A 16,769-nucleotide genomic window follows, 5' to 3' on the forward strand; every position below is an offset into this window, starting at 1 on the left:
AGCAGCTGCCATGGGAGCTGGTGGGCCTGGAACAGCAGGCAGGGGACATGACTGGGGAAGCCCCCACAGCCAGGAAGTGAAGGAAGGCCCGAGGAGTAAACAAGACTTCCCTGGTGGCTTAGACAGTAAAGCGTCTGCCTACAATGCGGGAGACCCGGGTTCAATCCCTGGGTCAGGAAGATCTCCTGGAGAAGGAAATGGCAACCCACTCCAGTGTTCTTGCCTGGAAAATCCCATAGATGGTGGAACCTGGTAGGCTACAGTCCATGGGGTCGCAGAGTCGGACATGACTGAGCAACTTCACTTTCACAAGCCCACTCGGCTCAGCCCAGCAGAGAGGTGTCACTCAGCTCTCAGCACGGCCTCTGTGGCTAGAGGGGGGCCCCCACCCCGGGGGCCATGAAGGTCTGGAAGCTGAGATCTGGAGCACCCCCTCTATCTTGCAGAGGCGACCCAGCAGGAGAGGTGGACAAGAGAGCTCGCCAGCTGGAGGGCCGTGGTTGGGGAGCACGACCGCATGATGCAGAGCTGGAGGAAGGCGTGGGTACGTGGCCAGGCATGAGGGAGGGCAGGGGTCTGGGATGACAGCTGTCCCTCTTGGGGGCCTATCCTGCCAGAGGGCCCATGTGCTTCCTGCTGGCCCACCAAGCAGTTGTGCTTTCTGAAACCCACACCCCTTCTACCTGTCGCCCTCCGGCCTGGGGGGAGGGAAAGGGGGCTCTTAGAAGAAACCACAGTTAGGTGGGGCCAGCTGCTTCCAGCAAGAAGCCTCCCACGGTCACCCTGACCCCTAGCCCAGAGCTTAGTAGGCCCAGGCTTCCCTCCTGCAGGACCCTGGACCCCCCCAGGGAGCACATGGGAAGCAGGTTCCAGGCTTTTCTGTTATACCAAGAACTGAAGTCCATGGTGTTCTTTCAGGAAAGCTGTAACCAGGACGCATTCTAGCCACAGGAAGCCGTGCTGACCGGGCTGACCGTGCTGCCACCCGACACGCAGCCCCAGAGGCCTCAGGGCAGTGAGCTCCCTGTCCACTGTACACAGCTCTTCGGGTTGCACAGCAGAAAACACGGAGCCCTGAGGGGGCCTGCGGCAGCAGCCAGAACGTCTGTTTTAATTAGGTACTTAGATGGGACAGAATGGCCTGTCTGGCAGGAGCAGGAAACCAAGGTTAACAGGCTATAGACAGGAACTCTGGTTAAGACAGCAGTGTGCGTGACGGGTCCTTTTCCAGAAGCACTGTTGTTACACTCCACACGTCTGAGTTACTTTCATGTCATGCAATGGGTCGTCCTTCACACAGCCCAGTGTTAGCTCAGCTCTTGTGACTGCTGGTTTTACTGCTCTGGAGCCCCCTTCACACTCAGCTGCTCATCTCTAGGAGACAAGGCAGGAAGGACAAGGCTCCAGATGACCAGAATTTGCCTTAAACCTTGAGTGCTGAGGTCCAAACTCAGGCGCTAACTTGGATGGGAGACTGTGTTATTACTCACTAATGTCAGAGCCTGCTTCCTAAAGCTCCAAGTGTGCACCTATCCACTTGCAGCCATGGCCCAGGTGTTGAGCCTGTCTGATGGAAAAGCCAGCAGGTCTGCGTCTCCTGGGTCCCGGTCACCCTGCTCACAGCAGTACGGGTCTAATGAGGCTACTCTGTCCAAGTGCTATGGGGTCCCCAAGTTACTCACACTGCACCTGGAGACTGCTGTGTGTAAATGTGGCGGCCGAGGCTGCTCAGCCTGGAACCTTATAGGCACTGTTTGCAGAATGACTGCTTTTAGTGGAATGCTCACCTATCACAAAACTAAAATCTGTTAAATTAAGTGGTACTTCTCATGACCCTAGCAAATGGACATCTCCTCAGCCTTATGACCACAGCCTGTTTCCAGACCCCTTGTTCTGAAGCTGGGTGCCTTTGTTCAAGAGCAGCACACGTTTCCAGCCAGTCACCTCCAGGACCCATTGTGAACAAGGCTTCTGAGGATGGCTGGTTTGGGGGTCAGAGTCATCCTAGTTGCCACCGAGCTGTCAGTCCACCTTGTTAGCAGAGGCCGAGCTGGATCACAGATCACCCACGATGCACTGTGACAAGACTTTTGGTACAACATCCATCCGCTCTTGCTGTGGGTCTCATGTGCGGTGGTTCCTCTGCTCTATGGGCAGGGCCTTCTCCTTGGTGCTAGGATCGGAACAGACGCTTGCCGTTATTGTAATATCAGCATGCAGGGTTCTGGTGGGAAAGGTAGTTATGAGGATGAGTTCTGATTCTCTGAACTGTGGGAAAAAAATAAAAGAGTTCCACTGAAACGTTTGCTCCATGAGAGTGTCTGTACTCGGAAGCCTGCCTGCTTCCCGCGGTGCCATCAGCAGAGAGAGGTCACTGTGTCACCTGCGGCAGTGGCCTCTGCCAAGAAAGTGACACCATGCCCTGGCCGCCAGGGGAGCCCAGCGGTAAGTCACTCGAGAAGCAAACCCTCTCAGCAGCTTAATGTGATGTTAAAACCCACCTACTTTGTTCAGCTAATCTGACCACCACAGACCCAGAGGCCTCGGGGATCTAGACAGACAACCTGCATCTCTAGCAGAGACTTTTTAATGTGGGTCTGTTTTTTTTTTTTAATGTATCAGTTTTATAGTTCTAGACTGCTGAATACAGCTGAAAAGTTAACTTTCTGCCTGTAAGTTCATTATGGAACCTTTACTCTCAAATAATCTATTTTCAAACCTACCACAGTTGATGGGGACAGTGGGGCGGGGACCCTCCCTGCTGCTGTTCCTTCTGGTGGCCCTGAGGGAGAAACCTGTGCCCGGATGGAGGGCTTGCTGGACCAGATCGCATGTTCCTCATTGAAACAGCTCAGAAAGTGTATGGGAGCCGGGTACTCACTGGGAACGACAGATGAAAAGACAGACTGGTACTTTACACAGACAACCTCTACCTCGCCGCCAGCCCTGGCCACAGCAGGCTCTTTCCAACTCACTGTGCTGTGCTCCAATCACTCGGTCATGTCCAACTCTTTTTGACCCCATGGCCTATAGGCCACCAGGCTCCTCTGTCCATGGGATTTTTCACACAAGATTAGTAGAATAGGATGCCATTTCCTCCTCCTGGGGAACTTACCAACCCAGGGATTGAGTCCTTGTCTCCTGCATCTCTTGCATTACAAGTAGATTCTTTACCACTATGGTAAAGAATGCGGGATGCCCTTCCAACTCATTACTTCACATTATTTTGCTTCCCACAGGCCACTCACTCACAAAAGTACATCTGCCATGACTCAATTCAACTAACAGCACTGGCAAAGCCCACAAGATACCTTGCTTGCATGACAAATACAAAGCAGTGCAAGTCTGATCCCGCCATTTCTCACGTGACCAGCTCGCCAGCAGGCTGGGCCAAGGCGGGTCCAGCAACAGGAGCTCTAAGGGCTGGAGACTTCACAGTCACCACCTTCGAGATCCAAGAGACAGGAGCGCAGCAAACCTCTTCCTCCTCGGTCCCCTTCAGTTTAAAGAAGAGTGCCCCCAAAATACAGATCAGGATGTAGGGAAGCGCTGATTAGACCAAGGTGACCAGTCTCCAGTGAAATTAAATAATCACTCTTTATTCAAAATAAATAAGCCCTCTTACTTACAGGAAAATATGGAAGTAAACTTCTATCCTTCGGCCTCTAAGAAACCACATTCGCAATATGTTCATTTACAAAAGAAAGAAAGTATTTGTAAATTATCAAAACTGAGATTTAGGAACTTCAAAATCATTTCTTTGAAAAATAAACAATAAAAGGAATATTCATGTCAAAAGGTCACAGGTTAGAGAACTGATTTTCCTTCTGAGGCTCATTTTAGCAGACCCTCCAAGTATCCCCACATCTTCTGGCTAAAAAGCCATAACCTGAGAAAAGTATTCCCTGTACCCCACCCGCACAGCTTCTGCAGGGCTGTGCGGGTCACCGGGACTGGGAACATGGGGTGGAACTACTCCGCGTTCCAAGCCACATCGCCTCAGCCCGCCGCTGCTTTCCACAAACCAACTCGGTTCAGCGGTCCTGCAATGGAGAGAGGTTCCACAGCAGCAGAGTACTCTGAGTACCACCTTGTCCAGCATTTTCCAGACTCATACTGTGCTCAGAGAGCCGAGGCTGCATCCCAAGGCTTTGTGAGAGGGTCTCCGCCAGCTTACCGAGTGCCCTTCCGCAGGACTCGCAGCTCTTGGACAGCTACAAACACTGCTGGTTACTCCCCCGGTTGAACAGCCATATACAACACAAGTAAGTCAACGAAAAACAGAAGAAGAAAAAGGCCCCAAAGTCTTTCAACCCCCCACCCCCACCTCAAATACACAAACACACAGGAACGAACTCTTGTTATAAATTCAAGTTCATCATCTGAGAGGTTGAAGCCTCCAGCGATTCCTCCAGCTCCAGGGCACACCGACTGTACGCTTCCACATGGTTTCTCCAGACTTGAACTGGAAACAAGAAAGCACACCACAAACAGACAGGCAGGGTCAGCCAGCGTAAGTGTTAGTCGCTCAGCTGTGTCCAACTCTTTTCGACCCCATGGACTGTAGCCCACCAGGCTCCTCTGTCCATGGGATTCTCCAGGCAAGAGTACTGGAGTGGGTTGCCATTTCCTTTTCCAGGGGAATCTTCCCGACCCAGGGATCAAACCCAGGTCTCCTGCATTGAGGCGGACTGTTTAGCATCTGAGCCACCATAGTCAGGGAAGTCTCTTGGAAAGCAAGCAGCACACAGCCTGCCCAGCAAACTGGCTCCCGAAGTGGGGCCTGGAAAGGACTCAAGCAAAAATCCCCAACTGCAACCTCCCCCTCGCGAACAGGATCAAGCAGGTTGGTGCATGCCGGCCTTGAAACCACCCACCAGGGATCCAGCTGTCTGCACAGCTGCCCTCTGGGTGCCATGTGACCCAAGGAAGCTCTGTCTGGGACACCCACTGACCAGCCCTCCCCTCCCACATCTGAGACCACCTCTTAAACAAGGGCTGGGGCTTAACAAGGCCTTCTGCAGCTAGTTTTGCCACAGTGGCCATGCCACTCTCCTGGGCACCCTGTTCAATCGGCATCAATGAAGACCTAGAGGACGATGGGCCCCAACTCCATTCCCCCAGCACTCACTGTAGTGTGGCTCCTCTTTCTCAGTGGGGGCCAAGGGGCTGTCCTCCACAGGGCAGCTGGGGCTCTGACTGGGCGGGCTGGCGGGGGCGCAGGGCCCAAGCTCGCCCGGCAGCTCCTGGCGTGTGTTCTCCAGCATAGTCCTATAGGCCTGCCGGGCCGCCATCGTCAGCTCCACCATCTTGTGGAACTGGTCCTTGAGCAGAAACCAGAGTACAAGTGAGGTCACCTGCAAACTGGCGAAGGCACCCTCTACAGGGAAAGGGGGGTGGATGCCCGCCTATGTACCAGGGGTGTTGCCCTCAGGCCTTCCTGAGGCTCCTCTGTGACACCAGTAAGCCCAGAGCGAAATTGGAATCACACTTCTGGGTTTTTAAGGAAACCAGGCCACCGAGGTTACCGCTTTCAAGACTGGGGCCCCTGGAGCTCAGGCCTACTCAGCCAGTGAAGTGCAGACAACCACCGTCCCCCCTGACTCCCTCCCAGGGCAAGACAGGCCAGAACCCCCTCCCCGCCTCACCTGGGCCCCGTCGTAGCTGAAGATGCCCACCACACTGACGGGGACAGCCTTGTTCAGGCTGCGCCCCAGAGCTTTGCGGTTGAGAGCAAACACAAAGGGGATGTTCTGGTCACAGGCGTAGTCAATGATGGTGTGCAGGGTGTCGTCTAGCCCACCTGCTCGGAAGACAAGGGAAATGACAGGGGAGGCATCCCAGGAGCGCACTGGCGAAACTGGCTGCCAGAGCTTTTCCCAATGGAGGCTGACACTCCCGGCTACTTCCTCACTCAAGCCAGTGCCCCAGGCCAGGTTTCACTGGGAAAGCCAGTCGCTGTGGTGGAAGTACACTGTTACTCTTGGCCACATGGAAGAAATCAACTGTTCAAGAGACACTTCTAAAGCAATAAATCAGTATAAAATACGTCCACATCAAGCCAGCAGCTGGCGCTGTGTGAAACGGGACAAGAAAGCCTTAGACATGTTTGCTGAATACGGTGTGCCAGTCTGGGTCTAATGGCCTTGGGTGGATTGGCTCCTATATCCTCACAAAACCCTAAGAGGGGAGGTGGTACCCACTTAAAAAGATGGAAACCCAGAGCCCAGGGAGGTCCCTGAGTTATCCTACCCTGCCTCCCAGTGAGACACAGCCTGGCAGGAAGAAGGTGGGGAGGGGAGGGGTGGCACTACAGGCAGAGAGGGTGAAGAAGCTGTGTGTGAGTGATGCTCACACAGAGTCAGAAACCAGCAACACCGACAAGCTGTTACCAACAAGAGAATCACATCTGGGCATCCGTGCATAAGTAACATAGAAACCATCCATATACGTGCAAACATCAGCCAGCTAGAGAACGCTGGATGGGAGAGGTGATTCCACGTACAAGTGCAACCAAAGGCCACAAAAGGTGAGGATAAATGTGGCAAGAAATGTGAGTGATTTACAAAGCAGCCTCAACATGCCAGTGAAACACAAAAGAAAATCTAAGCCAAAGGCATCTATGCTCTTGAATGGAACAAACCAATATGATCATATGTCAATGCTATGTTAACCTCAAACTTTTTATACTGTAACTTACTCTAAGTGGGACTTTTTTTGAGAAATACAAAAAACACAAAATGAGAATGGCCTTTTGAAAAAGGAAATTAATGTCAGGCCAGCATTTCCAGATATTAAGGCTTGCTATAGAACTATAAGAATATAAATTATGGGATACAGGGTGACAGAATGAAGGCCCAGAAATCACCCGAATGTGTGGCACTTAAGCAGGCTGGCAAGAGTCCCCTGAAGCACAGAAGGTGCAAAGAGACAATCTCTGCAAAAATCCATCTCAGACTGAAATGCATTCTACCTAAATAAATAAAAATGAAAACACAGAAGAACAAGGAAAAAAACTGAATTAAAAAAAAATTAATAACCCTGGAGTAAGAAGGTTGAATAACAACATAAAACCTAGATGCAATAAAAACAAGAATAAAAAACATACACACCCAATCTCTGAATGGCTAAAGAGGCTTAAAGAAAAACAGGCACATGACAAACTGGAAAAACATTCATAATTCTTAACCAAAGTGGCTCTTATTATTAAAAAAAAAAAAAGCATATGTGAATATAGAAGACTGACATCCTGAAAGACAAATGGGCAAATAATCAACAATTCACAGAAAATGCCAAGCCCTTAAACAAGATGCTCAGCCTTGCCTCACAAGAAAATGCTAACAGAATCACCCGAAGACCGGGGGAGGCTGGGAGGAAGCGGCATGCCCGCCTGTGGGGGCTACAGTGGCCCCTAGAGGCAGTGTGACCCCACCCCGGTTCCTCTGCAGACTGATCACTTCCTGAGGGAACATACATCTACAGGAGAAAGAAAAAATCTAAGGTCTCTTATCACCTGGTACCTAATTACATATGATTACCTAATCTTCTTTCAAAAGAAAAGAACAACTTCTCAAATGCACACCCATCCTTGGATATGCAGATGGTATCACTCTAATGGCAGAAAGTGAACAGGAACTAAAGAGCCTCTTGATGAGGGTGAGTAAAACAGCTGGCTTAAAACTCAACATTCAGAAAACTAAGATCATGGCATCCGGTCCCATCACTTCATGGTAAATACATGGATGGGATAGATGACAGTGCAGGAGACCCAGCATCCGAGCAACACAGTTCTAGGGGGAACCGAGAGAGGACCAACAGGAGGGAGATTCAGAGCACAAACCCTGCAGCGTGTCCCAGGACTGAGCACTGCCTGTAAGCCGTCCCACCTCTCAGAACCCTGGGCACAGGGAAGTTCCTACAAGCTTCCAGAGAGGAGGGAGAAAAGAAACAAAGGTCAGAAATTGGAAAGACTGGATTTCAAGCACCATCTTCTAGATGTCCCGACATTTTTTCTCATGCCACTGACGGGGGGATGCACACGCCCCAAGACAAGGGAGTATGTGAGAGCCAACAAACACCACAGCCCACCAGAAGACACATCCCCAGGATGACAGCTGCATGGGAGGCACAGAGCTGGAATGGCCCCAGAGGAGGAGCTGCAGAATGCCTGCAGCACCCACTACTTTAAGGGTGGGGCCAGGCAGCTGGCTGAGAGCTTGAGGGGTGATTCGTGTAAAGCCCAGCGTCTGCCATGGGATTGTGGTTGGGACACCGCTGGTGTACAACCAAAGGGACGAACCTGAGAGCCCTTTCCAACGGCAGGGACTGGATCTGCCTCCAGCTAAGATGGGGATGAGTCCATGGGGCTGGCCATGAGCAGGTCCAGCTGCTGCCCAAGGGCTGGTGGATGCTGCAGACAAGTCAGGAAACCTCAAGTGTTCAGACTGGAAACAGCAACCAGAAAGATTCAGCACTGGGATCTGGACTGGTTCCCTGAAAGTGCTGTTCCAGCCAAGTGGAACTCTACACCATGGGAGAGAGCAATGGGACCAGAGGAGGAGTCTGAATGTTGAGACTAAGATGGAGGACCAGCGTCTGAGTGATGGCATCCTGCTCCTAACAGCCCCTCTACTGCGCATCCCAAGGAGGACACAAAGTGGGTCAGCTGAGGGCCAGGGAGATGTCAGACATCCGTCTGTCGGTCACCTCACCCAGCACATAGCATGCCGAAAAAGAGAACGAACCTTCCAGCATCAGTAAGATGGCGAAGGGCTTGGACAAACCCACACCTTTAGTAAGTGAACAGACGAGTTAGTCACACATGGAGGAAAAGCCCAACGCAGGGACTGCCTAGCTGCCAGTCACGAAATCCCTGCAGTATGAGGGACCACGCCCCCAAGCTCCGAGGAAAGCAGCACGGCACCTGGCCCGCTGCACGATGTGACACACCCTCTCTGGTCCGCGTGGGCCAGCCTGAGCAAAGTCGTGAAGACTGCAGGGGCCCAGCTGCTCAGAGTGATCACTTGGTGAGCCAACGAACTTTGGAAACAAATATGTAAAACAGCCAGCCAGTGGGGATTTGTTGTATGATGCAGGGAGCTCAACCTGGTGCTCTGTGACAACCTAGACTGGTGGGATGGTTTGGGGTGGGAGGTGGAAGGAGGTTCAAGAGGGAGGGGACATACGTATACCTATGGCTGATTCATGCTGATGTGTGACACAAAACTGTAAAGCAATTATCTTCCAATTAAAAATGAATTAAAAAAAACTCAACTAAAAGAAAATGAAGCAAACTGCACTTCCAAGGTCCCCAACCCAAGTGGCTGATGGTGTGGCGGCCAGAGGGCATGTACACACAACAGGAGCCACACACCAGGGACCATATTGTACCCTTACCTTTTGACTGTATCTTCTCACAGTTTGGAGAGATGATGATGCATTTCAACTTTCTGAGCTTCAGATGTTTGAGGACTTCCCTTAGCCCCAACACAAGTCGGCGTTTGGCCTTAGCCTTGACTGGATCTTTCTGGTACATACGATCTTGGAAACGAACCAGCTCTTTCAGCAGGTCCGTAACACAGGCGTCAACTTCTTTACTGAGCATTTGGCTGCAGTAGCTGAAAGGGACATTAGACACGGTCACCTTTCCTCTGGCTGTGACAGTCTGGCATGCTGCTCCCAGGGTGTGGGCAGTTCAGCTCCTCTCAAGAAATCATGCTTTGGTTCCTGACTGACAGAATTTTAGAAAAGATGGATGGAGGCATCCTCCCCACCCCCAACCACAAGGGACAAAGACTTCTGGGCCCCACATCCCCCAGGCAGCCACTCCCAGGCACCTCTCCTCGTGAAGACAAACATCTACAGAGTCTACCCTGAAGAAAAGTGGGAGGGAAAGAGGTGGAGCACCCTAAGAAATTACACACAGAAAGGGACCTCAGATCATGAGCTGTCACCTTACTACCCGTTCCCAATCACAAAAGTGGGTTCAAGGGCACCTCTGGGATCACGGAATGAGGACAGAGATCCCTCATGAGCAGATTATGTAGCCCTGGCATGTGTTAAGACCAGGTCCTGGCCACCTTCCACCAGGACACAACACCATGGCCCAGCCTGGCCGCTTTACTGTGCTGAGCATGGCGGGCAAAGAACTCGAGGCCCACGATCAGAGTGAGCACAGTGCCCCAGGTCCCACAGTGAGCCCAATGCCCCGGCTCACTCACTCCCTGAACCGCCGGCTGTGGATCTTGGGGCAGGCCTCTGTCTCTTTCTGGGGCTCAGGTCCCGGCTGCTCCTCTGATTTGCTCTCCACCACAGGAACACAGGACACAGACTCTTTCGTTTCCCCTGGAGTTTCAGAGAAAGAAGTTACAGCAGGGCCCCCGCAGGGCTCGGTGCACAGACTGAGGGGTCTGGGGCAGGAAATGAGACAGCGCCTCCACAAAAGCATCGCCAGAACACCCAGACTCAGCGGCTGGCCTCTCTGCCACCCATAGGTGCAGCTCATAAAACCCTGGGCAGCCTGTGTGGCAGGGGCCACTAGGCTGGATGGCAGTGGACTTAAGCTGGAGATGCGCTTAAGGGGAAAATGCCAGCAGGAGGTGTGCTCGCACTTCTTATATACACCCCAAGCTGCCACAGCATCTCTGCTTCTAACGGAGCCCATGTAGCAACTCCCACAACACCCATGTGCCACCTGGCATGTTTGTACACCTGAATGCTATGCCGCACTGACAATCAGGAACTACTTTTATAGGCCACAGACATACTGCCAGCCAGAACAACACGTAAGATTCCACTGGAATGAAGCCTGAAAGCTCATGGGTGAACTGCAGACAGGGGTGAGGTCTTGGACCAGAATCATGGGGACTGGGAGGCCATTGTGCTTCTGAACTGGGTATGATCTATGTACTGCTCTGAAAGGACAGTTCTATAAGAAGCTTACTTAACCCATTTTTTGGAATGACACCATGTCTTACACACTTGTGGGCAAGCAGCTTTGCAGTTAATGGTGTTAATTCTCATGGCCATTTCAAACTGCAAGGACCATCAAGTATCATACACATCAACATCAGGGGCTTCTCCCCTTTATATCTCACAGCCCTGAAAAGCAGAGGCACCAGAAGCTCCACTTGTTCACAGGGAGGTCCTCTTACTGTCAAGTTAGGACACTGAAAAAGTCTGCATTCCCAAGGCCCAAGGCCCACTTGCTTTTACCACACAGGGACCGGGGCTGGGCAAAAGCCAGACAATTGGCTGTGTACATGGTTACTCCCGCCGAGGGATTCTTTAAGAAGCAAACCAATGGAACTCAATACCTAACACATCAGGTGGCCTGAGGACCTGGTCATCACCGCCGCTCTCTTCATCTTGCACATCCTGTACATTGTCACTGGGAAAAGCTGGGCTCAGAGCATTTTCTTGGAGACGCTGCTGCTTTCTCTCTTGCCGTTCTTTCAAAATAATCTTTAAAGTTAAATAAACGACTGAAACACCTGAAGACTCACATCTGAAAATAAGCTCTTCTGTGAAATAAGCCACCCATATTCAGCTGGCTGACACTGTACCTGTTTGTGCCCTTACTCCCCCCGCCGCCTGCCCCCTCCCTGTGGGCAGCCCAATCCTCTCACCCATGGTCCAGCAACAGCAGGCTCCCCTGGGGAAACAGAGCAGTGCACGTGAGACCTGGGCTCTGATGAAACGGTGCAGCTCAATCTGACCCCAGGCAAGACACGCCTTCCTCCATCTGAGACTCACCATACCCTACAGGCTGCTTTGACAGTTAAATCAAAGACATGTGGCAGTAGTGTCCAATATTTACCAAATCAGAGCATCAGACACAACGCCTTGGGGTAGGATGAGGGTAAAAAATGTAAATGAGAACAGATTCCCCCCCATTTCTGGATTTCTGTCCATGTCACTCCAAAGTATGAAATTAATAAATAAGGCCTCCTTCTCCAGCAGCTGAGGTGCTCTGCACACCATGAGGGGAGAGCAAGGGATCATCTTTCAAAGAATCATGCATGCATCCTGATTAAGAGCAGGTTCAAATGAGAGTAAATGTTAAAAATCTAAAAACCTAGGAGTTGAAAGAAGTAGAATGGATACAGCACTCTACAAGTTTACTTGCGCCCGATTTCAAACAAAATGCCACACACCTTCTTCAATGGGGTTGGCTTCTTGGCCTTGGGGACCTCCCTCTGCTTCCCTTTCTTCATCATGGGGGAAGTGGAGTCTAACGGGTTGTGCGGGGTCTTCACCTGGGCAAGGCGGTGGCCCTTCTTCCCTGACATGGAGTCTTTGGAGAGGACGGGCACTGCCCCAACTGCAACACAGTAGGGACACACAGCTCAGGCTGCCACCCACCACCTGCCAGGCTCCAGGGGCAGGCTCACTGCAGATCTGTCTCAGGGGCTCCCTGTGCCACCCACCCATCCCCACATCCTTCCTCGTCCCCATCAAACTGTCCCTGAGGGAACCAGCTTCCTATCCCCATAATCAAACTTCTTACATTTTCCAGCTAAGTCTGATAATGTGTTTGGGTCTCATTTTTTGATGAAGAGCTTTTCCAGGTAGCTTGCCCCTTTTACTCCACCATTTTCAGCTTACCTTGCCTTTGCAGAAGTTGGCCACTGGCTTCCTTCTACCTCATGTATATATATGTATACCTTCTACCTCACTATCTTAAAAGGTCCTTTAAGATCCTAGCAATATTACAAGTTGATTCTCTTGAGTTTTCTAGACATACGTTCCTAAATTCCCTGCAGAGAGTAAATACATGATCACAATCACTGCTCCGAACACTTCCACTGCACACTGTGGTTCTGCTCTACTTCCCATCTTGTTCTTGTTCCAAGGGAATAGTTAATTTGTGCCTACTTTCCCCCAACTTTTTAATTAGGAAAACTTCTAAACACACACCAAATAAAAGAGAATGTGTAACAACAAACCATGTACTTACTGTCCGGCTTCAACTACCATCAGTATTTTTCCAAATATATTTTACCCACCCTCCTTAATTTTGGTACATGTTTTTAAAGTACTGCGTAGACACAGGAGTGACTCCTGGAAAGGCAACCCAAAAACAAAAACAACTAAGCAGAGACATCAGCAATCACACACTGTGGGGAAGGCAGCCACCAGACTCAGACCAGGCAGTTCCTTACACAAAACAAAAACCACCCCATCACAACCACTACTTTCAGAAGGAAAATATAAAATACCAGTTGCTACAATGTATTAACTAAAAGTCAGTATTCAACAAAAAATTGTGAAACTTTCAAAGAAACAAGAAAGTATAACCCACCCTAAAGAAAAAGGAAGTTAACAGAAACTGCTTTGAGTGCCCCCAGCTGACCAAGAAATGAAGGCAACTGTGAGACTAGATAATAAACCCAGAATTTGAATACATACAAATAATAAAGGAGAGAGGCTCAACAGAAGATTGGAGATGGTAGAAAAATCAATGAACTTGAAAATAAATCAACAGAAACCATTCAATTTAAAGAAAAGATTTTAAAAGAGCCTCCAGAGACCTGTGGGGCAACAACAAATATACTAGTATATATATAATGTGAGTGCCAGGAGAGGAAAGAGAAAAGAAAATATTTTGAAGAAATAATAACCCTAAACTTCCCAAATTCAATGAATATTTCAATTGACAAACTCAAAATAGGATAAATATTACTCAACCAGAGGTAGGACGTATACAGAGATTTCTACATAGACACATAGTCAAACTGCTCAAGGTCAAAACAAAAACAGCAAGGGAAAAACAACTCATCACAGAAAGTGCAACAACAAGACAATTAATATTTGACATCTCACTGGCAACAATGGAAGCAGGAGGGCAATGGAATGACATTCAAAGTGAGGGGGAAAACCTGTCAATCAAGAATTCTATATCCAGTGAAACTATCCTTCAAAAAATGAATCTAAAATATAGATGTTTCTAGGTAAACAAGGACTGAATTTGTTGCTTTTATTTATTTATAAGCAACTACTTACTTTCTTACTTTTAAGAAAATTTTTTAAGTAAAGGAAAAAAATCAAAGGAATCAAAATGGTACTATATATTTATTTAACATAAACGAAAACAGTTAAAGAGGAACAGAGGAATAAATTAAGACATGAAAGAATCAGAAAAAAAAATAGTAACAGCAGTAAATCCAACCACAGTAACAACAGCATTAAACACGAATGAACAAAGCACCCCACTCAACAAGGAAGAGATTTTTAGCCTGGATTAAACAGAAAGCTCCGACTATAAGCTGTCTACCAGAAACACATCTTAAAGACACTGGTAGGTGGCCAAGGTTACTCTGCCCTATGCTGCTGGTAAAAGCATTCACCTCCTCATTAATCTGATCAGCCAGTTGGGAAGGCCAAACCTGGGCTCCAGAATAGATATAAGTCACCAAAGGCCTTTAAGCTGTGCTCTGGCAAGAAAGCCCCTTCTAGGAGTATTTGGTACTGGCTAATCTAAAAATAAAGAGAAACTCTGAATTCCTCTTAGCTAATTTTTACTTTTTCTGGTTAAGAATGGTTCCATTACTGATGTCAAAAAGAAAGATGATGGACATGTCAGTATCTGGGCATTACTGGGATCTGTGGCCAAAACATCCTTTCAATACTACCAAAATCCAACAACCCAATAACCAACCTTACAATCTAACAAGCTACTTAAAAATATCATCTGACTGAGGGCCCCTACTTCTTGCCAAATTATCTCAGACTTCATATACAATTCCATCTAAAAGGTCCAACTTGAATCTAGCTGCAAAAGAGCCACCTTATATAGCCTCAGAGGTAGTTCCCTCACTTTTCTTGCTTTTACCTTTGGCTAGAGGTCTAGAACATTCAGTTAGTAGCTCACATGCTTCCCTGAAGGCTCCCCAAGAAGCTACATTTTTCAGAATCAGAGGTTGGCCAAGCACTTTCCTGACTTTTCTGGAAAGGTCAACACTGCAGATCTTTCCCAAACAGACGCTGAGCAAAGTAACTTTGAAGGAGGAATACCTAAGAAGGCAGTGATCCTAAGCTTTGATACATTTAAGAATCATTCATACATGTGATGTATGATCCTGAAATGGAAAAAAATCACCAAAATCATTGAGAAAAAAATTTAAATACAGACTGGATACAAGATGCTAACAAAAAAATAATCTTTATTATTAGAAGGGAGAATGGCAGAATGGATCAATTAAAAATAAAATCACCATCACTTAGAGATACTGACTGATGTATTTACAGGTTAAATGACATGATGTCTACAAGTACTTCAGGGGAAAATAAGAGTTCCAGATTCAACAGGACTGGCAAAATGTTGGTAACTGATGGAGCCGGGTAATGGGAATATGGTGGCAGTCTTCATCATATTCTACTTTTGACTATGTTTTAAATGTTCCACCACAAAAAGTGAAAAACAGGACAAAACAAAACCAAAAGTCCCACTGTGTGCTTGTTAAAAACACCTATTGCCCATCCCATACTAAGTGGTTCTAAGTGTACCACATCAGAGGTGTTCCCAGAACCTGCACTTTCAGCCTGCTCCCAGTAGGGCCATTGCTGGCAGTCCTGGGGACACTGCATGAAAAAGAAATACTGGGTTCAGGTACACGTTGTCAACTGGTGCCTCAGCCACTGTATACTTGGACTAAATTAACTGCATTCAAACATTTTAAATTTGTACTCTGGGCTTTTAATTAAGGTCACTATGAAACTGACTAAGACTTACTTCTGCTATACCTATGAGAAAGCTATTTAGGAAACTTCTGACTATACCATTCAGCAGCCCATATAAAATAATCTATATGAGAAACAGCATTTAGAATTTTAGAATTTTCAGCTTCAAAAAACTCCCACCTCCACCAACAAACTAAGATTTCATTTATATTAAGTTCTAGAACAGGAAAAAACAGTGTATGGCAGGAAATGGCAGGAAAAATAAAAATCAGAACCTTGGCTGCCTTCAAGTAGCAGCAGGGACTGACTGGGATGGGAAGGGGCAGGAATTTCAAAGGTGATGATGATGTTCTACACAGCCAGAAGCTTGGGTTACAAAGTTATGTATTTGCCAGAACTCTTAAAATGATACATTTAAGATCTGTGCATGTCATTAAATGCATATTTTGCCACCAAAGGAAAATAGGAATCACAAATACTGAACTCTATTAATGATATGCATGCTTGGGGGTAAAATATACTGATGGCTGCAAGTTACTTTGAAATGCAGCAAAAATAAAATACAAATAAATTGATATTGGATAAACTGATGGATAGATTGGGATCAGCAAACTTCCTTAAAGGGCCAGAGAGTAAATATTTCAAGCTAATGAGCATACGTGTATTGCAACACTCAAATGCCATTCTAGTTCAAAAGCAGCCACGGATAATACTCGAATAAATGTGTGTTGGCTGTGTTCTAATAAAACTTTACAAGTATCCGGGTTGCTTCCCAGGTGGTGTGGTGGTAAAGAATCCATCTGCTGATGCAGGGGACACAAGAAACATAGGTTTGACCCCTGGGTCGGGAAGATCCCCTGAAGTAGGAAATGGCAATTCAATCCAGTATTCTTGCCTGGAAAATTCCATGGACAGAGGAGCCTGGTGAGCTTACAGTGCACACACACACATACTCTTTTTATGTGTGCAAAGAGTCAGACACAACTGAGCACACATACATACTCACAGCCAGCAGGATATAGTTGGCTGACCTCTGGAAAAGTTATGTGACTGAGAAAAATTAGGAACAACTGTACAATCTAGGTGGT

General features: G+C 48.2%; 1 protein-coding gene across 5 annotated transcripts in view; it reads right to left on the reverse strand.

Moving 5' to 3' along the window:
- Positions 1 to 396: 396 nt before the first annotated feature.
- Positions 397 to 16,769, reverse strand: part of SECISBP2 (SECIS binding protein 2) — a 37,645-nt gene continuing 21,272 nt past the window's right edge. Inside the window, exons 7-13 of one of the 5 annotated variants that reach the window (XM_055579138.1) lie at positions 12,156 to 12,322; positions 11,316 to 11,463; positions 10,221 to 10,344; positions 9,397 to 9,617; positions 5,649 to 5,803; positions 5,132 to 5,324; positions 397 to 4,465 (exon numbers count right to left, since the gene is read on the reverse strand). In XM_055579138.1, the coding sequence (XP_055435113.1) occupies positions 4,362 to 4,465; positions 5,132 to 5,324; positions 5,649 to 5,803; positions 9,397 to 9,617; positions 10,221 to 10,344; positions 11,316 to 11,463; positions 12,156 to 12,322 (1,112 nt within the window). In that variant the 3' untranslated portion in view covers positions 397 to 4,361. The remainder of the gene's footprint in view (positions 4,466 to 5,131; positions 5,325 to 5,648; positions 5,804 to 9,396; positions 9,618 to 10,220; positions 10,345 to 11,315; positions 11,464 to 12,155; positions 12,323 to 16,769) is intronic. The other 4 variants (XM_055579137.1, XM_055579136.1, XM_055579134.1 and 1 more) reach the window with 4 other exon arrangements.

The sequence above is a fragment of the Bubalus kerabau genome, chromosome 4 (genome assembly GCF_029407905.1).
Source record: "Bubalus kerabau isolate K-KA32 ecotype Philippines breed swamp buffalo chromosome 4, PCC_UOA_SB_1v2, whole genome shotgun sequence".
Lineage (NCBI taxonomy): Eukaryota > Metazoa > Chordata > Mammalia > Artiodactyla > Bovidae > Bubalus > Bubalus kerabau.